The 23,542-nt window shown below is 38.2% G+C and overlaps 1 protein-coding gene across 7 annotated transcripts in view; it reads left to right on the forward strand.

The window, feature by feature from the left end:
* The window catches only part of RASAL2 (RAS protein activator like 2), a 364,251-nt gene that overhangs the window by 266,498 nt on the left and 74,211 nt on the right, over positions 1 to 23,542 (forward strand). For all 7 annotated transcript variants that reach the window (XM_030303462.1, XM_030303463.1, XM_032591839.1 and 4 more), the window contains one exon: positions 4,772 to 4,878. In XM_030303462.1, coding sequence (XP_030159322.1) covers positions 4,772 to 4,878 — 107 coding nt within the window. The remainder of the gene's footprint in view (positions 1 to 4,771; positions 4,879 to 23,542) is intronic.

The raw sequence follows: 23,542 nt of genomic DNA on the forward strand, positions 1-23,542 counted from the left end.
AATGTTTTTCTGATCTGTCATAACTAGAGACTTTTGCTGTGAGAAGGGTATTTTGGTTCCTTACATCATTGTCCAACAAATTAAAACTTTATAAGTATCTTTCTACATTTTGGTTATTTTTCATGTTGAATTTTCTGAAATTACTTTCACATTGGTAACTATTATTTTCTTCTTTTAAATTTGGCCCCACACTCACCCAAGAGAATAATAATTGTTACCACCTCAGGGGCCCAAAGATTAAGGCAGATAGATACCAGACCCAGCACTTCGCACAAAACACTCAATATTAGCTAAAATTATCATAAAAATACTTCTTCTGCCTTAGACAAGGTAGTCACAAAAGAGGTGCCTAAATAACTTTTATAGTACATCTTTTTCTCTTCAAAGAAATTATTTTGAACCATTTCTTAACGATGGTAACTTATTCTAAGAGCGACACACATTATCAGAATTCATGACACCTGAGCCCTGGTATTTATGTTAAGTGTGTGCATGTATGACATGATGGCAAACAAACTTTGGTTAAATATGACTGAAAAAAAAGGTAAATGTAGGAGGGCTTGGGTGGCTCAGTCAGTGAACGTCCGACTTGGGCTCAGGTCATGATCTCACAGTTCGTGAGTTCAAGCCCTGTGTTGAGCTCTGTTCTGACAGCTCAGAGCCTGGAGCCTACTTCAGAGTCTGTCTCCCCCTCACTCTGCTCTTCCCTGCTCATGCTCTGTCTCTCACAAAAATAAATAAACATTAAAAAATAAAAAAAAAAGAGTAAATGTACTTGATGCTTATAGATATTTGGCCATAATGATAACAGATACAACAGATACCTTTCTCATTTAGGATATTTTCAGGGGCTTTTGGAACCTAACCCTCAGTTAATATGATAAACATTTCCCTTTACTCTCTTTCCAAACATACAATATTCCAGAATTATTTCAATCACACTCATTATTCAAACTCCTGAAAAGAAAATACCTAAGAAAGTGCCAGTAAGTGTATCTCTCCATAGGGTTTCTCTGTGCTTTATTATACCTTTTGGTGAAATGTGTTTGACCAGGTGGTTTTTCATTTCACAGTAAAAACCTGAAGTCTGCACATATAGGCCTACAGAGCCTACATGGTCTGAGCACACCTCCATAGCCTCAGGCTTTCTGCTGCTACTTACTGGTCCCTTACGCGCTGGCCTCCACGCTGCACTTTACTCCAGGAGCTTTGTATTGGCTCCCCCCTGCCCGCAGTGTTCTTCCCTAATCAACCTACAAGGCCGACCTCCTCACCTCATCTTCTCAACGCAGCCCCACCCATTCACTGTAATTACTATAGTGAAATTACTACACCTCGTCATCTCCTTTACACTGTCCTGCTTTTTTGTCTTCCTTGAAATGCTTTCTGACATTTCTTCTCGATAAGTGAATTAAAGTCATGAACAGTACAACTATTAGGTTCTAAAGGCAGACGTTGACTTCTGTCTGTTGAACAAGCACATCCTTCACCAAAAGTGCCTTTGCCCCTATAATCTTCCAGCAGAAAAGATGAAATGGCTTACACAGAATCACACAGATAGTTGGGAGAGCACCCAGTCGTTCGCTTTGTTCAATAATGTTCCCTGCGGAGCTACGTTGGAGGTTGTCTGTCATCATTTTAAGTTGTCACTTCATCTTGGTTCATACCCAGTGGCAAAGGAAATGAAGAGATAAATTTAAAACTTAACCAGGCTTTTCTATTTTATAACTTTTTGTGCCTTTCAATCTGCAGGTGGAAAATATCTTTAGAGGATGAGAAAGTGAATACAATGGTTTCAGACCTTAACTGAAACAATATTATAAGTCTCTGACTCAGTCTTAGAGAGTGAGCATATTTTAAAATAACTGTAATTAAATATTATGACTATGAAAGGAACACTAATTCTTATAGCAGGTGAAAATAATGCAGGCGTCTGTAACGTGAGTGGGGGCAGGGGAGAGAGCCGTCTAATTTTGGTCTACTGGAACCGGTATAGATTTTCCTTCTAACTCAGCAGAAAGGTGGCTTTAGGGGGATAGTAGCAGCTTTCCTTTCTGCTTGGAGATTTCAAGTTCAAGGTAGCTGGGCCAGTTTAATATGCAGGCCTGCCTGTGACTTATCCAGTGAGTTGTTAATTTGGCCCTTGCTGATGCTGCCACCATGGCTCTGAGCGGCCACTGGTGCTTGGGTATATGTTCCTTCGCTCCACTTTGAAACAGTTCCGAATCTTCTGAAAACGAAAGAACTTGGGTATTCAAGGGCCTTTTTTTGCATCTGCAGATAAGTTGCCTTGTTGTGGGGGCTGAGAAAGTCAGGGAGTGTAGACTTCTTCTCATTGGCTCATGCAGCTTATTTCCTTCCTGTCTTTTCCCTCGTCAATGTCAATTGTTCAAACTTCAAGAAAAATTTAATTTCCTCTTTTTGAACCTAGTAATATTCTCTAAGCTACACCAGAGTTGTGATTTTTCTCAAGGTACAGAAAGAGAATCTAAAAGAGGAAGAGAAGTACAACAAGTAACGTATCTGTTAGAGTTTAACATGTGGTTGCTCGTTTTAGCCAATATAATTTCAAATTGTTAAAAGCACTGAAATATATTTATTTAATGAGTTCATATGCCTGAAAACTATAATTAGATGTTTGAAAGAAAATGAGGAAATGTTTCCATTTTTTTCCTTATCCAGAACATTGGAAATTAAAGGAAAACTGTTTCCTGGATCATTTTAGTCTTGCTAATGGAACTTATTTTCCTCCAAGTTTGGTTTCTCCATCAATTATTCAGAGATTAAAATATATTATACTGTAATATTTAATCTCATGTATCTTCTAATTATAGGTTATTATCAGAGGAAAGATGAGATTTTCTTGTGTCTTCACCAGACCCTCTCCCCACCAGCCTGCCCCCCATATATTAGAAATGCCTAACTTGGATAATCATTCTTTAAAGTCACGTTCCTAAAGTCTGAAGGTCTTGTTGTTCGGAGTGCTTTGCAAAGCTGGTTTGTTTAAATTTGGTGCTTTGTGCCATTGCCGTGAATTTTAGCTAATTGTACTGCCATTTTTTAGAAGTCATGTGTGCCTAATTCTGAAAATGGCTTTGTGCATTAAGGCTCATTTAACCACTGATGGTTAGAGAGAAGTTGAGAGACTTAACAGTTATTGCTCATAATTTTAAAACAGTGATAGCATGGGACTTTCTTGTACTGCAGGCATATAAGACGCTATGTTGGCAACCTCTGTCATTAGCAATGTTGCAATTTGGCTTATGTCTTACTGGTCAAGATGTCACACAGAAGATATGTTTAGTTGTGGAAAGAAAATCAGTGTCCAGCATGCAAAGATGGTAATAGGGTAAGCACTTCCAATTGGATTTTCATAGGAGGGATTGATTTGTGTGCATTACTAGGTCTGTGTAAAATGGTGTCCTTTTGGCACTAGCTGAATATAAATTTCAGTAAATGTTTTTTTCTTGCTGCGGATTAGTGTAATACAGTGAAATTTTCTGTAACTGAGGGGAGGCAGTGGTTGGGCGTCTGCTAATAGCCTGAAAGTAACTAATGAGGATGTGCAGTCGGAACGATTGATTGAATAGCTGCAGTCCTGTGTGTTTCTTTCTCGCTTGCTCTCTCTGCAAGCTGTAGGGAGGGAGGGGGAAGAGCAAGACACAGGGAGGGAGCGAGAGAAAAAACGCTTTCTCTTAAGTAGAAGTAGCACGGATCCCAGGGGCCAGGAGGCCAGAAATGGAAGTTTAAACTGCATCTATCTTTTAAAGGGAGAACAGCAGGAATCAAAATGTCAGTCTCCGGAGTCACGATTTACTCCTTATTTTTTAAGATCTGGAAGATAATACAGAGTACTTTTTTTAGGATGTGTTTTTTTTCCTTGTCCATGTTGAGATTATCTAATGTTATCTGAGAAGCTGGATTCCTATATGTCTGTCAGTTGACGTGGAGATGGGAAGCAGTTGTGATAAAGGTATAATATGTGTATATCTATCATCTGTGTGCGTGTGTATGTGCATATATATATGCATATATTTATATCACTCTATGAAAAAAATGTTTAAATGTAACCTTAATATAGTGTACAGTAATTAAATTAGAAAATATCACATCATCTGCAAAATCCGAAGCTTGTTAGGTCAGTTTGAACAGATTTAGGAATACAGAGTAAGATCTTAGTAAGGTCATATTGCCAGCACAAGGAGAAGCTGATCTATTTTTATATCTGCATAGGCATATATGTTATTTTATCCTAGCAGCAGCTTTCAGTCGCCTCATGGCCCTTTGGTTGCAGTCTGGTGAATCATCTTATCTGCACAGAACTGAACTTTGACCTTTGTGCAGACACCATCGAATCATGTACAACACATGACTATATTTTGTTCACAAGAATGCCAAAATTGTCTTTGGATTCTGTTAACTCCTATGTTGCTGACAAATAGAGAAGTATATTCATGCACTGCGAGATGCGAATATCAAGTGAATTTATAGATCTTAAACATAGCTCAGAAAATGTGAAAATATTTTTTATGTGTGCACAGATGAAATTATAATCTGTTATGCTAAAGCGGATTCTTAACTGTGACCAGGTCTCCCTAGTGTCTTGATGGTTCGAATACCACAGAGAGAAACAGAGAAATGTGGAGATAGAATGTAATATGCCTTTAAAGGAAACTGATTTTTGTGGGGGAGAAAACCCCCAATAATTTTACATTGTAGTCAAAGATCCTAAATTTCGGTTTCTTAATGATGTTTCTTTCTTCTTTTCCAGAGGTGCCGGCAGAGAGGTCCCCCCGCAGACGGAGTATCTCAGGGACCAGTACATCAGAGAAACCCAACTCCATGGACACTGTAAATACCTCACCCTTCAAAGTACCAGTAAGTGCTCCTCCTCTCTAAAAGATATTTTACTTTTCTCTCCTTTCTTCTTAGAGACAGTTACTAAGGAATCCACACATTTTGCTCAAGAATTTCTTTATAATACTGAAGTTAAAGGACACAGTTATCAACTTATGTAGATTAACTGTGGTTAATGTCCACCACTTTGAGTAGAAGGTTTATTACATTTTAGGGAATAATTATTAAATTCAAATTCCTCTGACCTACAGAGTACAAATCTTTGCAGGATGCCCTTTTATGAAGTTACTAGTGAAAATCTGTTACCATTCTGTAAAGATGCTGGTAGGATTTTTTTTTTTTTTTTCACAAATGGGAAGAGTTTTTTGGTTTTTGGTGTTTTTCATTTTGTTTTGTTTTGTTTGCCTTGAGCTAGAGGATAAACAGTGAATGATGGGACTCATAAAGTTGCAGAGCAGATTATCGGAGAATTAGACGATTGTGAGTTCTATTCCTGAGACCTGGCCTGTGCTTTGCTTAAGCCATCTTTTGGATGACCATCTAAGTGCTTAAGAAATACCCTGGAAGAAATATTTCTTAAACTGACTAGGCAGTACTAAGAGTCAGTATTAAATATTGAATGCTGAGATCAGAAGGCTAGAAGCGATCAGGTCAGCTGACCAGCACTTGCAGTCCTGTTTTGTACCTTTTTGATATAACTCTGAGTAACCCAGATTTTAATCCATCCATTTTCTTTGCTTATCTAATAAGAAATATACTGCCTAATTGTATCATTTCAGTAAAACTTACTGTTTTTAAACTTGAAAAGAGTAACTATCATGAAGCTGGTCATTGTTGTAGGTACAATGGAAAACACTATAAAGTAGAAGTAGACTTTTCTATTGGGGGAAAAAAAGATGATTTTCTTTTAATTCAGCTAAGTTAATATGTTGTATTCCTTATTTATATATTCCACTACTTTTTATTTTTTTAAGTTGGGATAACTCTGTAGGTTGAAATGATATTTTGAGATATATAAGCTGGTATTCATTTATAAGTCAACCAACATGAATGTTTTATTTTGGATTAACTCTGAAGAGCAAGATTTCCCTTTATTGTCTCTCAGTGTCTTGTAGCGTTTTTGAATATCTGTTACTGTGTGACACCTTCCACATGTTTACAGATTCTCTCATTTTTAAAGATCACAAGCAAGATTGGATTAATATTCTAACAATATTATGACGGAATGATAAAATATCAGATTTCATTCCTTTTACTAAATTTCTTTCTTCCATAGACCTAGCTTCCCACTTAAATGTTTGGGTTTTTTTAATGAATGAAAAGGGCATTTTTTTTTCCTCTTCCCTCCCCTTCTTGTTTTCCTGATGAAACAGAAATCAAATATAGTGAAACTGACTATCCATACACAGTGTTTGGTGAAAAGGATTGAATTAGAATTTGTAATTTTCATACAAGCCTGCTAAAATAGAATGGTTAATTCTTAATTTTTTTTTAAGTCAATAACTGAAGAAAAATATCCTTCTATAACATTCAAGTACTTCTATTGAATCTGAAGTTCATGACTGGGCTTTTTAAGTTTGAATTAATTAAGAACAATAATTTTCATTTGTATTTAAACAGTTGATAGCTAATTTGAGGTTTACCTTAATAATACTAATTACTCTTGAGTAAAAGTAATAAACCAATGATGCACATACATGATGGTGAGCACTCCTTTACAGACCATTTATTCAGCTGTTACTCTTCTGACAACCTCAGCCATCTCACAGATTAAGAAATATTGAAGGAAAGAAGGAGCCTCTGACTGGCAAACTGTAGTTCCAAAGCCCATGCACTTAGCTCTCTAGGAGAATTTAACTATTCGTAAGTTCTTACCTAGGCAGTTATTTGAAAAATAACCATCAGAACACATTGATTGTAATTTTTGAAAAAATGAAGTGAGTTGGTGGGAGGAGGCAGAGGAAATGAAAAGCAAGGACTCATAAAAACAACCTGAATCCACTTATTATAAAGGCAAATAGCCCAGTGTTGCCATTGAACTACAGGAGTACCATTGAATTACAGGACACATGGAGAATAGTGAAGTAATTGACATTGATAATAATGATCCTGAATCATTAAGAAAAAGTGAAATTATATTTGTCATGCCAGTTTTTTTTAAAGTGTCACTGTGCAATATTGTGATATATATCCATTGAGAATATTTTAAATCTTAAAAATATCTATTGCTTATAAAACTTGTTATCCAGAAAAATATGGTTTGTGAAATACCTTATTCCATGATGGCTCTGGATAAATAATTTATATTCTCTTAAAAGAAACCAAAATATGCTGTCTAAAAGAGGCAATGCGGTACTCAGATATCTGGAAATTCACAGTATGTTTTAAGTTTCCATATAATACCAATAGCTAATGTGACTGACTTAAATGTAGTGCCAATTAGAATTGTGTCTAGCTTTCAGATCAACACAGAATGCTTTTGTAATTAATATCACAGTGGAGTCTGCATGTGAGAAAGCAGTGTAAGAAGGAACCAAACTTTGAGATACTTAACTAAGTTACTAATACAGTATCCCATGCTATTAGCATGATTGTTTCCATGGAAGTGATCCATGTTAACTTTCTGAAGGGGCAAAAGTGAGATTTAAGCACAAGTACTTGTGATCCTGGGATTCATGTGTCTTTACTGTGCTGTAAACAGCAGGTTCACAACTTATCAGGTGGACCCTCTAAAGGGCTTACTCTTCCCAGCTCCATTTTCAAGCAAATACTGAGGGCAGATAAGTAGTTTTTAGCAAAAGCCTTGACGGAAATTATTGACAGTGACACACTTCCCGAATGGTTGCTTTGGGCAAAGTATTAGTGATTCACCAATTATTGATACTTTCTCGGCACTAGGTCCTAGGGACACAGAAACGAACACAACAGAATTTTCCACTCCCAGAGAATTTAAAGTCTAGTAGTAAGAGACAGAAAAATGACCAGATTCATAAGAAGGTAGATAAGCGTGGTGACACAGATTTTTAACAATGCATTGTGTGAGCAAAGGCTTTTCCGGGGAGCCAGTATTTGAGCTGTTTCAAAGGCTGAATGAAAATAATTGACGGGAAGAAGAGTATCCCAGGCAGAGGCAATAGCAGTTTAGAAAGACACACTTCATAAAGTGACTGAGGCTTGCAGGGGATATAAGGGTTCAGTGAGCAGGAACCAAAAGGCATGTAGGCCAAAATGGCAAGAGAGAGGATGGGGAGGTAGGTTGGGGCAAGACTGGGAATGTTTGTTTGTCAAACTTAACTAAATTTGGCTGGCCATTAAAGCGTTAGAGATTTGTTTTCTGAAATATTTATCTTGGCTCAAAAGCTAAACCAGAAAGGAGCTAGCCATGCACTCTCCAAAAGGGCTTTCTTCCCAGCTCCATTTGTGTAAATACTGTGAAGTATTGGTAAATTTCTTGACTCTTCCCCAAGTGACTCTTTTTCCCCTTGCTATCGGCATCATAACTCAGGGCGACAAGTAAGGGACTGCCTGCCATTCAAGAGAAGGCCAGCCCTGCACCCACCCCAGGCTATCAGCTGTAGAGAAGTGGTTAGCTTTTGAGAGATCAGGAGAAGCAAGGGGTAAGAGTCACTTGTATCCTGCTGACTGCTGCTGGATGTGGTAGAAAGGAGCCAGGGAGTAAAGATTGCAATGAGCCCAAATTAGAGAAACCCAAAACCTTTGTATATCTTTCCCATTCCCCAAAATGTATATTTTTCTAATCTTAGAATGGATAGCCAGTACAACAGTCTATTCATGTGTACTTCTTACTTAGTCTAAGCCATCTTTATGCCCGTGGTAGACAGACGAGTCAATAAGTTGAAATAAGCTGAAAAGTAAAAATAAACATAAGAGGGAACTTAGGTGGCCACTGAATCTATAGGTAAGGCAAGGTCTTGGTGTTTAGGAATTTTCAGTGCATTTGTACTTTTATCTAATCATAGGCATAAGGAGAAGCAGTGATCTGCAGGATACTTTTCCTGTTTCTTCTGTTCATTCCATATTTCTTTACCTTAATTCCAACTGCAGTTGTTTGTTTCTAGGTCCATGTCCCTCATTAGACAATAAATATCTCCTCTCATCTTTGTAGCTACCTCAGTGCCTAACACAGTACCTTGCACACAGTAAGCACTCCACAAATAATTGTTTAATGGATAAGGCATTCATGACTTACTGAGTGACCAGAGTCAAGGGAGTGTCTCACGTTTACTCTCTTAGTATTACTCATGATATCTCAGTCAAATGGATTACTAAACCTTTCAATAATCACCAAGCGATCGTTTGGAGTAAATGCGTGTACCTGTGCAAAAGAGTTACATGTTTTTCTTCAACCAAAAGAGATTTTAATATATATTTGGAATTCGGGGCTTTTTGGTATTTTATGTACATCGTGTATTCTGTGTCTACTTACACTGGGAAGTGTAACTAGATAGAAACCTTTATTTAATGTTTTGTTTCTGTGGATGTTTCTTTGAGCCCTTTACATGTCATATATGTGTGTAAGCTCACAGTGTTTTTGCAGATCTGAGTTTTGACTATTAGCTTCTTCAGGAACACTTTTAGTTATTTGAGTCGTTTTTGCCTCTTTTTAAAGATGCTATTTTTCATTTGTTTCTTTATCATATTGCTAGACTTTTTACATTTGTCACATTTGTGCTTTCCTTTAAATAAAACATCCATTGTATGGTTTATACATTGTTAAAACTATATTCAAATAATATTTACAGGGGTAATTAGGAAGAAACGAGTAAACTAATGAGTTATCCAGGTACTTAAATTTAATTCAGAAAGGGAAAATGATCACGCCTTGTAATTGTATATATTTGTTTCCCATTGCCTGAGTGTTTGGAACAGGCTTCTTTCTTTAATGTTCTATTTATAAAGTGACTATTGATATTTATGATTTTTATATCACTTCTCCTTAGACGATGCCATCCATTTAGCTTTGGCTAAAAGAAAGCGGCTTGTGTTCCGGGCCAGGTGCTTGGCTTAGTGTTCTCATTTCCATAACACAATGGTCTGAGTTGGCCTTCCATGTAAATGTAACACAATGCAGTTGCAGCTGCTTCGTTTGTATTAGCTTTGAGCTTGGCTCTGAAAGAATTCAGGCACTAAAATTTATGCCAAGACAACCAGAAAGCATAGTTGAACTAAGGCAGTAGCTGACTGTTCCTTTGTCACCTTTCTTGTTCCTGTGACAGTGACACCTGAGCATTCCCAATCAGATAGAGTAGATACAAAAGATTGCCAAAAGATGAAAACTTGGCATAGTTTTTTAAAAGAAGTAAAGCTTTAGAATAATAAATGTAGATGGAGTTAAATTCTTGTGTAAAAAGAAATGTTACATCCTTTCTTAAGTATCAAGATGTCAGGCTCAGTTGGTATTGGTCTCTGTTTTGAATAGAATCCTCAATAAGATCCTTAATAAGATTTTTGTTTTTCCAAGTTAAACAAAGGGACAGAGCTTCATGCCCATTTGATAAAGATCAGATAGGGGTGTCTGGGTGGCTCAGTCAGTTAAGCCTCCGACTTTGGCTCAGGTCATGATCTTGCAGTTCATGGGTTTGAGCCCCACACTGGGCTCTGTGCTAACAGCTCGGAGCCTGGAGCCTGCTTCAGATACTGTGTCCTCTCTCTCTCTCTCTCTCTGCCCCACCCCTGTTCTCTCTCTCTGTCTCTCCAAAAAATACATAAAAATTGGGAAAAAAAAAAAAGATCAGATAGTGTCCATTGTCAAAACCAGTGGTTTTCAACTCTGGCTATTCCTAAATATCACCTAAGGAACACCCCCCCCCCCCCCCCCAAACAAAACCTAATGCCTGAGCTCCACCTCAAACCAGTTAAACCAAAATCTCTGAGCTAGAACCAAGTATTCTGTATTTTTTTTTAAAACTCCCAGATGATGTACCCAGGGTTGAGAACTATTTATCTAAATGATTAGTTAATATATTAGGAACCGATTTTTTTTTCTTATTTTATTATTTTTTTTTAAAATTTTTTTTTCAACGTTTATTTATTTTTGGGACAGAGAGAGACAGAGCATAAACGGGGGAGGGGCAGAGAGAGAGGGAGACACAGAATCGGAAACAGGCTCCAGGCTCTGAGCCATCAGCCCAGAGCCTGACGCGGGGCTCGAACTCACGGACCGCGAGATCGTGACCTGGCTGAAGTCGGACGCTTAACCGACTGCGCCACCCAGGCGCCCCTTTTTCTTATTTTAAAGAGAACACAAGTTGGGGAGAGGGGCAGAGGGGAGAGAGAGGGAAGGGGGGAAGGGAGAGAAAGAGAATCTTAAGCAGACTCCATGCTCAGCATGGAGCCTGACACGAGTCTCTATCCCATGAACCTGGGATCATGACCTGAGCTGAAATCAAGAGTCAGATGCTCAACCAACTGAGCCACCCAGGCACCCCATATTAGGAACCCATTTTAGGTCATGTCTTTTCTGTGGACATCATTTCTTTTTTTTGTACCTTTAGGTCTGGCATAAGAAACTAATAAGTGATATTTTTTCAGTGGCCTGCCATTGCTTACAAATCGCTGCCTTGTATATTAGTTGCCCTTCCAAGTGTTTGACACAGTCCATTTGAATGACAAGTATAAATGTACAAAATACAAAATAGTGACCTCTGGCCAGCCTAAGAATCTCAGTCTCAGGGGTGAAATAATCCATTTTAATTCATAGTAGCCATGGTACAGTGCCATTTCAATTTTTGTATTCCTCATTGCAGTTGCATTCCTGGGCACTTAAAGTTCTGTCTTCTGCTACTTAAAGATTCTGTATCCAACTTCTCTTCTTCCCTTTACTGACCATCTGTGTGGAGTTAAAATCCAAAGTAGGATCACCCTGCAGTGGTACCTCTTTTTAATAAATATATATATATATATATATATGAATATATAATACATGAATATATTCATATTATGTCTATCAAAATAGTACTACCAGAGGTAAAAATAATATAATAAACATAAGAATGTCAGAAAAGAAAAATTATAGCCTGAGGGTGTTAAATATTAACTATACTTTTAAATCACTTTGTAATCAGGAGGGGTATAAATTTTAAAGTTTTTAATAATAAATACCCTAGAAACTATAACATTTGAAGCAGAGAAACAAAAAAAGGAATAAGGTTAGATACAATCCCTTAAGGGAGATAGAAAGGAGATAGCAAATACCCAGAGGAAGAGGGAACCAGAATGGCAGGGAATATGGCCAAGATTCTAAACTTGAAAGAATCAAAGCATAATGGAGACTCTCCTCTGTCTATGGTTATTCATAAACAGATTTGCAGCAGTGGTAACTAGTGGAGTTTCCAGTGTCTCTTGCCCAGGAGAAGAGGGCCATTTGAGAGAGAGAATGAGATGAACTTACAGCTCGTTCTTATGGATAGAATACTACAAGGGCTAATGCCCACTTAAAGAACATGTAATTACCTGCTAAGTATAACTGGTATTAGATGCTTTCCTCTTTCACAGAAGTTAGGAAGCTAGAGATATAGAAATGAAACCTTGCCAACTTCTCAATTTTGCTAGTGTTAGCTGTACCGAAAGGTGTTTTTGTACTTCTTGGCTATACCTATACTCTGCAGGCTACAAACATTGCTGGTAAACAGTAACACCCTTGAGTGCCTTCCTGCTGTCACGCCCATTAATTCTAGAACCAATGCCAGTACCATTCCACTGGATTTTTAAATGTTTATTTTATATTAAGCATCTACTAATTTCATTTGAAAATAACTTTATTCCCAGGTTATTATTTGATTATAATATCACTACAAAATTTTTTGTAGGACTGTTGTAGCTATTAAAAGACTCCAGAAGGATTTTAATAGACATTTCTCCAAAGAAGATATACAAATGGCCAAAATTCACATGAAAAGATGCTCACCATCATTAGTCATTGGGGAAATGCAAGTCAAAACCATAGTGAAATACCACTTCATACATACTAGGATGACTATATTCAAAAAGAGAGAGCATAATAAGCATTGACAAGAATGTGGAAAAATTAGTACACTATATGGTGGAAAGGAATGTAAAATGGTACAGCCACTTTGTAACCAGTTTGATAGTTTCTCAAAAGGTTAAACGTAGTGTTACCACATGACCTAGCAATTCTACTTCCAGGTATGTATACGAGAAAATTGAAAATGTGTTTATACAAAACCTTATATGTGAATGTTCATAGCAACATTATTTGTAACAACCTAAAAGTAGACTCAACCCAAATGTCCATCAGCTGAAAAAGGATGGATATACAAAATGGGGTCTCACAATACAGCAGTATTGTTCAACCATGAAAAGGAGTGAAGTCCTGATACATGCTACAACATGGAAGAACCTTGGAAACATGCTAAGTGAATGAACCCAGACACAACAGGCCGCATATTATATGGTTCTACTTAGGTGAAATGGCCAACGTAGGTAAATCCATAGAGACAGAAGCTAGATTAGTGGATGCCAAGGGTTGAGCCAAGAATGACTACTCATATGTATGGGATGTTTTTGGGGAGTGATGGTAGTATTCTGGAATTAGACTGTGGTGACTGTTACACAACGTTCTGAATATACAACAGCCACTAAATTTTGCACTGTAGTGAGTTTGATGGTGTGTGAATTATATTTCAATAAAGCTATTAAAAAAACTTGAGAAAAAAAGTATAGACAGTATCTGAATACTTATTAGTATTGATTACAAGTTGAAATGATAGTATTTTGGGTATATTGGGTTGAGTGAAATATATTTTGGGGAGGAAAAAAGACAACAAAATGCATTTCATTATATATTGGCTGCTTATTTTCTTCAAGTGGGTGTGTGTGGTTTTTTTTTTTTGGTGCTCATTAGTGATACTTTGCATATTTGCATTTTTATGCAAACTACCATAATTTTGCCTGCGATAAAGAAGCTTATATAGCTTCATACATTTTTACTTAAGGATATAGAAATATGAAGCATGACATATGGTTTTAAAAGAAAAAAATTATGGCAATCATATATATACATGTAGATATTTTTTAATTTTTGCAAACTTTTACATCTTAAGGGTTATTCATATCTTATATAGTGTACTTTATAATCTCTTCCATAAGTTCATGGTTATTGAATAAACTCCTTGATTTTTTTCATTTTGTATGTAGTCCGCCTTTGCCTCTGTATTTTTCTGTGATGTTTTATATGTGGGTCTGTTTAATGGGATAATGCCGAGGTGTTCATATTAGAAGGACCTTTTAATGACTTTTTGTATAGCAATGAAATTAATGATCAACAAATCAGGAAATAGTGATGTTGTTGTCTTGGAGAATATTTTTCTAAACAGTCCTCTGTATTCTACTAACAGTTCTGATGTCCCGTAGTAATTTAAATTTAGCTTGCCCCATACTGTGTGCCCCCCAAACACTTATGTTTTCCCCCAAAACTATCTTCCTCCCGAATTTCTAGCTTTGTAGTACTACAGATTTCTTCAGTTCCCACAACCGTAGTATTTTCTTTCCTCCCAAATTCAGTTACCATATCTTCTCCTCTCCTCAGATTCATCCATCCATCTTCCAGCCCCACTGCTACTTACTTGAGTTTTCAGTGCTTGTTATCCTTCCCCTGAACCAATACCAGGATCTGTCTCATGAGCATGAGACAAGCGCAGTGCACTCAGAAAGGCCCCTTGCATAGACTTTAATGTTCTGTGGTCACCATCTTAAGATTCTTATTGATCCATCTTTGGATTTGTGTTCTGTAAGTGGGGCCCCTGGGACAGTGAAGCACGTACTGGGACCTGGGAGCCAAGGCCCGTCACCACACCTGCCATTGCTTCCCTGGGATGGATTCTCTTCCACCCACTTCCCCACCCCCAGAACTCCTACCAGCCTCCCCGCATCTGCCTCACCCAGCCCTAGCTTTCACTCTCTGACCCTGGCATGGGCCTTTACACAAGCATAAAAAGATAGGAGTTGGGCTGGGCACCCCATGGCACCTCCAGGCAGGGGCGTCCTTCCCCTGTTTGGTCAGCTTCACCAGTATCTGGCAGGCGGCTGAAGGCCACAACTCAGTTGGAGTGAGCCTCTTGGCCACCCCCAACCCAGATACCTAGTGAATTGCAGAGGCAGCTGTGTACAGGGAAGAAGCCTGGCTCAACTTCCCTACACTGGGCCCGGGCATGGTACATGGCTTTGTTGGCTGGGGAGAGGCAACCTGGCAGCCAGTGGGCCACCTACATAGTGAGTCATGGGCTGGGGCCCCCGGCACCTGTGAAGGTCTGCACTTGCCCTGGTGCCTGAGGGAGCATGACACTAAATAGCAAATGAAAAACATCATAGCAGATAGGGAGAAAGACTGCTCAAGAAAGGAAAGTTTTCTATTTTAGTACCTTTAATGGCCTTGTGTTCCTGCCTTTCGAACAAGGGCCCACGTATTTTGCACTGAGCCCCTCCAACCATGTAGCCAGTTTCATCTAGTACAGGAAAGACTTTAACTCATCTGGCATCCAACACCTCTGTCACCCACTTTAGCCTTAACACTGCTGCTCTAACCCTGATCATTACTTGACTCTCCCTTGCTCAGAGTCTTTTAGTAATTCTCTGTCATCCCATGCCCATGGACATGACCAAATTTTGTACATTTTATTTGGCTTGCACAGCGGGTTCTTTCCACTCACCTCTTTCTCTTCCTTCCCTCTCCCCCTCATTTAAATATTTCCAGACAGAGCTGGCTTTTCCATCAAAAAGCATCAGTCACCCACTGAAAGCTTTTGAGTTTGACTTGTGTTTTACAGGATGATAAAAACCAAAGTTCGCTTGGCACAGAGAACCTTTCGTTATCAAGTTTTTGGCTGCCCTTCCAGTTTCATTTCCTAATACCCAATATCACCATCCCCACCCCCACATCTCTCAGCCTCCAAACTTACAGGGTTCTCTTAGTGTCCTTTTTTTTTTTTTTTAACCAAACTTAAAAGTTCCCAAACAAGCTTTCTCAGGTATCTTTGCACACTTCTGCCTAACAAGGCCAACATCTGTGTTTCCTGAAAGTATTCTCATCCTTTAAAATTCAGCTCCAGTGTCTCACTACCTCTTCTAGGCAACATCAGCCTTGACTTTCTCTGTTCTTCCATAGATGTATGCATTTATTTGTTATAGGATTGATACTGGTATATTGTAGCCTCATTATTGGCATGGTTGCCTTCCCTGGTCTGTGATATTCTGGGTGGTGGTCTCCAGAATAGGATGTATATATCTTGTAGGGTGCTTAATATGATCCATCTGAGTTGCAGAAAGAAAATAATAAATATTTAATTTTTAAAATTACACTCCTTAAATTTTTATGTTATTGAATGTTTTATAATCATACATTAGAACGTTCTTATGTTTTACAAGTAAACAATTTTAGGAACACATACCAACGATATTTTACTCATTTGATACATAGTCAAGGCAATTTAGAAACCACTCTTCAAGAAGGGTCAGGACTGTATCTTGTTAATCTTACAATTCTAGCACAGGCCTTTTCTGTTCCCTAACCTGTTTATGAAAACTCACTGAATATATAGGTGACATTCATGATTACCCAAGATATGCCCATTGTAAAGACGTTAACCTCTTAAGCCATAGCATCTTCATCATTGATGGTTTAATATTAGTCAAGGTTGTGTACTGTTTTTTTTTTTAAGGGTCTACACTAATCTGTTAAATAAAACATAATTAAGGGAAGAATGTAGTGAGTAGAAGGAAGTAATTTTCTTTTAATGGGAGTCCTGTGAGATTAATGACAGAGTAACATGGGGACTATCTTGGTTGGCTTCTTACTCAAGGAATAATTGGATATGTAGGAATGTGGTCTACTCTCAACTCTTTCAAAGTTAAATGAGGGGCGCCTGGGTGGCTCAGTCAGTTGAGCATCTGACTTTGGCTCAGGTCATGATCTCATGGTTTGTGGGTTCAAGCCCCACGTCAGGCTCTGTGCTGACAGCTCAGAGCCTGGAGCCTGCTTTGGATTCTGTGTCTCATTCTCTCTCTGCCCCTCCCCCACTTGTGCTCTGTCTCTCTAATAAACGTCAAAAAAAATTTTTTTAAGTTAAATGAAAAACAGACAATAGCTCCAGCAGAAGTGAAGGCCAAAACCTGATGATCTGTCCTTAGCTACCGGGGCTCATATCTCATGCAGTCACTGAGACCACTGTCACTCAGGGGCTCTTGTCCATTAAAATCGGGTGCCCGCAGTTGAAAAATCCTCTGACCATATGATTTAGGGCCGGTGTCCCCTGCCTGTGTAATTCTGCCAGGGCATTAGTACAAGGAGTTCATATTAGCATTTAGGAGCTTGTATCTAAAACAGGCAAAGGAGTGATAAGAGCTTTATTTTTTTAAGGTATGTTCAGTTAGTGTCTCACTTGTGTGACCCAGAGCAAATTGTTTGACCTACTCTAAGGCCTGTGATGCCTTTTTTATGATAATGAAATATTACACAGATATTTTAATATCCTTGAAAGTTGCAGGATAAAAGGTACTATATACTAAGGATCAATATGTTAATATTTGGGGCCTAAATTTATAATAAAAACAAATATTTGCAGTATTAGAAGCAGTATCGTTAGGAAATAGCCTCTAGAAGTTATATAAATATGCCTAATAAAATCCTTTCCTTGATTTATTTCTCCTTCCTTTCCCCCATTTTATTTTATATATTTTTAAAAAAGCCATCCTGATCGACATTAGTAAAGAATAATTATATTGTTTTACTTGTATCTTTTGCTTACCACCATTTCCATAATATGGGTTGTAGGTGCATTTTGTTTTACCAGAGGCAGTAAGAATTTTATTTTTTTAAATGACTCCTAGGCTCCAAAGCCCCCCTGTCTCTGCGATGCTTTTATTCTTAGAGTCCTAGAAATGAGAGATAGAAAACTTCAATTAAATTCATCTAGTCCATCTCCCCTGACAATGAAAAAGTATCTCTCACATTCTATTATCTGATGCTTTTTCAGGCTTCCATGATAACCTCTGGGAGACTGTCCAATAGACTAATAGACCTCACTTTGGGAGAATGTTCTCTTTCTTAGTTTTGACCTATCATTTCTCATTATTTTATCCCTTAAAGCCATTTTTCTTATATGCATACTCTGTGAACTTAAGATCAGCAGTCTCTGCCAGTCATAAGAAAATCAACATACATCTCATTAGCAGGAACTGAGGTATTCTACAGAAGTGAATATTCCAGATACAAAACTTTTCCTCTTGAAACACAAACTTAGTTTAATTTAAATAATTTTGAGGAGTTTTTTCCCTTGAATGCATTAGGTAGTTTCCGTACCTTCTTAAGTGTATTGAACTTTTTTTAATAATTCAGGTTAATCATTAGCATTCCACAAGTATATATTAAGTAACTCACTGTATGCTAAGCATTGAAGAAACACAAAGATGAGCTCAATAATGTTTGCTTTCAGGAGTTAGGACTCAGTAGGGGATATAACATAGGAATAGAACTAATTATTGGTCAAGACAGAGGAAAACAGTCATATAAACAAAAGAGCTTAGATAATCAGAGGCGAGGGACTAACTCCTATTAGAGAAATCAGGGATGGTTTCCTGAGAAGGCATTTGAAATAAATAGTGTAGGGACAACTGAGTGGCCATTTGCAAAAAAAAAAGATAAATTAGATGTGTATTTCACACCTCACATAAGCATGAACTCCAAATGGATTAGGGATCTAAATGTAAAATTAAATAAATAAACCATATAAGTACTAGGAGACATTGATAAATTCTTCTTTGACCTTAATGTAGGAAAAACTTTCTGTAATGGTTACTTTACTATAATGGTTACAGAGGCAAAAATGTTTTTTTTAATTGTCTTATGATTTATTAACATCATAAGAAACTTAAAAGACAACCAGCTGACTGAAAGAAAATATTCACAACATATAAAGGACTATTAAAAATAGAGGGACAAATGACCCAAAACTCAATAAAAGAACTGAAGAAAAACAAAGTATGAACAGGTGATTCTCAAGCACTATAAAAATTGCCCTGACCATATTGAAAAATGTTCAAACTCACTTATAATCAGAGAGATTCAAGTTAGAACAATATTTTGAGGCTATTTCACCTTTAGGCGAGCAAAAACTATACAGTACGACATCAGCTTTAGTTGGTGAGATCATGGGAAACAGACACTCTCATACATTAGTGATGGGAATCCAAACTAGTACAACCCTTCTAGAGGGGATTTTGGCAAAGCTACTATGTGCTCACCCTTTGACCCAGCAGCCCCACTTCAAGCAGTCTACCGAAGATTTACCTCCATCAGCATAAAAATTCATAGGCACAAGGTATTCTTGGCAGCATTGTTTATAATTGCAAAATATTGGGAACAACCTAAATGCCTACTCATAAGAAAGTAATTACATACGCTACGTGTGGAAGGAAGGTAGAACAATGGCCCCCAAGATGTCCACGTGCTAATACACAGAATCTGTGAATATGCTATTTTACATGGCAAAAGAGACTTTTGAGATGTGATTAAGGCTAAAGACCTTGAGGTGAGAAAAGTACCTGAGATTATCCAGGTGGGTTCAATCTAATCTCAAGGCCTTAAAAACAGAACCTTTCATAAAAATGCAGCATTGCTGGTCTTGAAGATAGAGGAAGGGAACCATAAACCAAGGAGTGTGGGAGGCCTTTTAGAGGCTGGAAGAGGCCAGAAACAGATTCTCTTCCAGGTCTTGAGAAAGGAGTGCAGCCCTGCAGACACCTTGACTTTAGCCAGGTGAAACCCATGTTGGACTTCTGACCTACATGGCTGTAAGATAATAGATTTGTACTGTTGAAGCCACCATGTTGTGATAATTTGTTACAGTGGCAAGAGAAAATGAATACAGTGGAAAAACTGGTGAAATTAGAATTAGGTAATTTGTCAGCATGCTACCCTAGGTTCATTTCCTAGTTTTCATAATTTTACTATGGTTAGGTAAGATGTTAACATTGGGGGAAGCTGGGTAAGAGAAAACTCTCCGTACTATTTTTCCAAATTTCCTGTCAATCTAGAATTTTTAATAGAAAGGAAAAACATCAGGAATTCCTTTCCTTCTCAAGTTCCCTCTGCCACGCCACCTCACCTGTTATCCTTTTAACAAGTTGCCATTTCTCCATGTTATTTATTTGTGAATTTCCAACCAAGCTTTTAACTCCGTGGTTCCCAAACCATATGTCCACGTAAAGACTTGTTCACATATTTTTTAGCAGATTTATTCTTAATAGATCCAACCTGAAAACAACCCAGATGCCCATCAGTTGGCAAATGGATAAACATATTTTGGTATATCCATATGTGGAATAAAAAGGAATGGACTACATGCAGTAACATGGATAGATTCCCAAAACAGTATGCTAAGTGAAAGAAGCCTCCATACTGCATAGTTCCATTGATAGAGCATGAAGGGAAAGATAAAACTGTAGGGGCAAATCAGTTTCTAGGGGCTGAGGTGGGAGGAAGGGATGGACTGTGAAGCGGCCTGAAGAAACATTTCAGGTGGTAAAAATCTGTATCTCGTTTGCAGTAGGATACATTTGTCAAAACTCATCGAGTTATACACCTAAATATGGTGAGTTATCCTTTCGTAAATTATACCTCAATAGACCTAATGGTTTTTTTTTTTTTAAGATATATTTAAAATATATAAAAGTTGAAAGTAAAAAGTTTGAAAAAATTTAACAGGAAGGTAATGATCAAAAGAAATCTGATATAACATTGTTTTATCATATGAAAATGAATCTCCTAAGACAAAGAATATTACTAGGGATAGAAAAGGTGTTTGCCCCCCCCCAACAAATGTTAATATATCAATATGTTATATCATATTATAATAATTTTTAAAAACATGTCATATAACATATGTATTTTACTTTTATACTTTAATGCAATCTAATATATCAATATGTTAATGTGGGTTAGATCTGATTAATGGGTATGGGTGTAATGTATGCACTTTTGGTTTTTTTTAAAGTTTCATAATAAATGTCTTACTTTGTTTAATAAAAGAGAATCATTGGATGCTTGTCAAAAATGCAGATCACTGTGCCCCACGCCCAGAAATTCTGATTTATCGTCAGCTCTGTGCTAGAAAAACAATTGTAATTTATTATAGGACCTTTTCTTTTTCCCTTTGATGATTTAATTTGCAAAACAAACCAACAAACCAACCCCAAATCCCTACTAGGGGGGAAATCACCCACACTGAAACTGTTTGTTAACTACAAAGCACTTTGCAACTGTTTGTTGTTTTGTTGTTACTCTTGTTACCTAGAGTTTCCCTCCCTCCTTGGACTTCCAATAACTGGAAGATAGGCTAAGGAAGTAAAATATGATGGCTGGAAAGTGGAGGTTAACGCTTTCAGTTACCCTTCCTTTTCCTTTCTCCTGTGAATTGTCTACAACTGGATTCTCGTGAACATTTTCTGAGCATCTGTAAGTTCCTCAGTTACATTAAAAGGGGAAGGAAGGGAGTAATTGATATAGGACATAGCCCTTGTCAGGTCATTGCAATCCATAATACCGTGAACTGCTAAAGCACACAAATACACAGGAATGCATTTACTAATTAAACGAAAACTTTAAAAGCCAGAATGAGAACAGTTCTCGCCTGGGTCCTTTCTAGTTGACAAGGTGGCATTTTCTTACTGTGCGTCATGTAATATTTTAAGGAACTGCTATTAAAAGTGCTTCAGTCGCCTAGATTTCCTTAATCCCTCGTGTGGCCACTGATAAGAAACAGTCTCACGCAGGATGAGAGCAGGCTCCTGCTGCGCATCACCGTGTGTTTGTGGGGAAGGTGATGGCGTGCTTCTCTGCCTCCACTTCTCCACGTCTTCAGGGAACGGCACGGCCCGGCTCCCGTTACCGCCACAGAGGCTTCTGGGAGCGGTTGCATAGCAGCAACTTTATTTCAGTTACAGTCGGGACCTGACAGCCAAGTCCGGTCTTCGGGGGTTACTCCAGTTTGTAGGTGGTGAACACCTTTTATCATTCTCCTCACACCAAGCTCCAGAGAAAGGCAACGTCTGGCTTTTCCTTTCCCTGGGCAGTTGCTAAGTGTAAGCCTTATTTTGGCAGAAAAGAGTGAGTACCGGCTAATTAAAGTACATCACTGTAGTCGTTATCAGTTGCTGTCTGACAATGTAGGTGTTTAAGTAAGCTTTTTACTGTTTTTCAGAGTTGTAGCTGGTAGCAACAGTGTTTCAGAAGAGGATTGGACAGGTAGGATTTGTTTTGAGGGTTTTAGTAGTGTGTTTTCAGGTAAGGATGAAATCAGTTTATTTGTAGTCTTTTCCTTTGTTTCCATTTATGCTATTGGATTTTAAAGTAAGCTTGTAGGAGCACCCCATACTCTTCACATTCACATGAGACATAGACGTCCTAACTTAACGTGAAAGAGAGAAGCATTTTCCTCTCGACATCCATCTCTCTGTAAATTTCATATTTGCATTTTTTTCTCTCAGTGACCATAGAGTCAGTTATATTTAAAAGTAATTTCAATAGGGTTTCCATTTCATGTCAGTTTAATTATATAGATAGGAGCCCTAGGGACAAATTTTTCTAAGTCAGATGTCACATTGGTGGGAGTTTTGTTTTCTTTTTCCCCCTCATATTTTTGAATTGTCATAGTGCATTTCTTCTTTTTTGTGGTATATGATTCTGTAATAAGATATGTGTAGAAATTAAATATAGCACCCACGGAAAATGTGCATTATAAATGCATTATATCCTAGTGCCTGGAGTATCTTGAAGAGGAATAAGAATGTGGAGAGTCAGGGTAGCATAGAGGTTAAAAAGCCAGGGTTCCGGACTCAGGCTGCCTGGGCTTGAGGTTGTACTCTGCCTCCTGGCAGCTGTTTGACCTGGGAGAAGTCAGACACCTTCTGTGTATACCAGTTCTGGGTAGGTGATCTGCTGTTGGTGAAGAAAATGAACTGTTCACATGGCACACATTCTTGCTCAAAACCATGTTAAATCAGTACACATTTCTGTTTTCATAGGTAAAGTTAGTCCTCTCAGAAAAACAAATGGTTGCTTATTTGCGACTGCTTTGATGGGTCTTGTCTCTCATTGTTGCTTTCCTTAGAAATCAGAGTAAAAGGTAAGGTCCCGGGGTGCTGGGGTGCTGGGTGGCTCAGTCGGTTGAGCGTCTGACTGCAGCTCAGGTCATGAGCCCGCGGTTTGTGAGTTTGAGCCCCGCACCAGCCTGTCTGCTGTCAGAACAGAGCGCGCCTTGGATCCTCTCTGTCTCCCTCTCTCTCTCTGCACCTCCCGGGGTCATGCTCATTTCTCTCTCAAAAATAAATAAACAAAAAAAAAAAAAAAAAAAAAAAAAAAGTAAGGCCCTTACAGTGGCCTGCAGGATCTGCCCACCCACCTCACGACTGGGACCAGCACTGCTCCCTCTGTTTCCTCATTTCCCACAACCCTTCCCATTCCACTTCCTCCTCTCCAGCCGCACTGACTTCTTGGCTCTCCTCATACCGGGAGTTCTTCTGCCTTAAAGCCTTTGCCCATCCCGTTCCTGTTGCCTGGAATGCTTTTCCCTTCTGAGATCTGAGGCTCTCCCCCGTCAAATCTTTAGTCAGTGTAATCTTTCTCCATAAGGCCTATCATGACCACTTTATA

Source organism: Lynx canadensis, chromosome F1, assembly GCF_007474595.2.
Source record: "Lynx canadensis isolate LIC74 chromosome F1, mLynCan4.pri.v2, whole genome shotgun sequence".
Classification (NCBI taxonomy): domain Eukaryota; kingdom Metazoa; phylum Chordata; class Mammalia; order Carnivora; family Felidae; genus Lynx; species Lynx canadensis.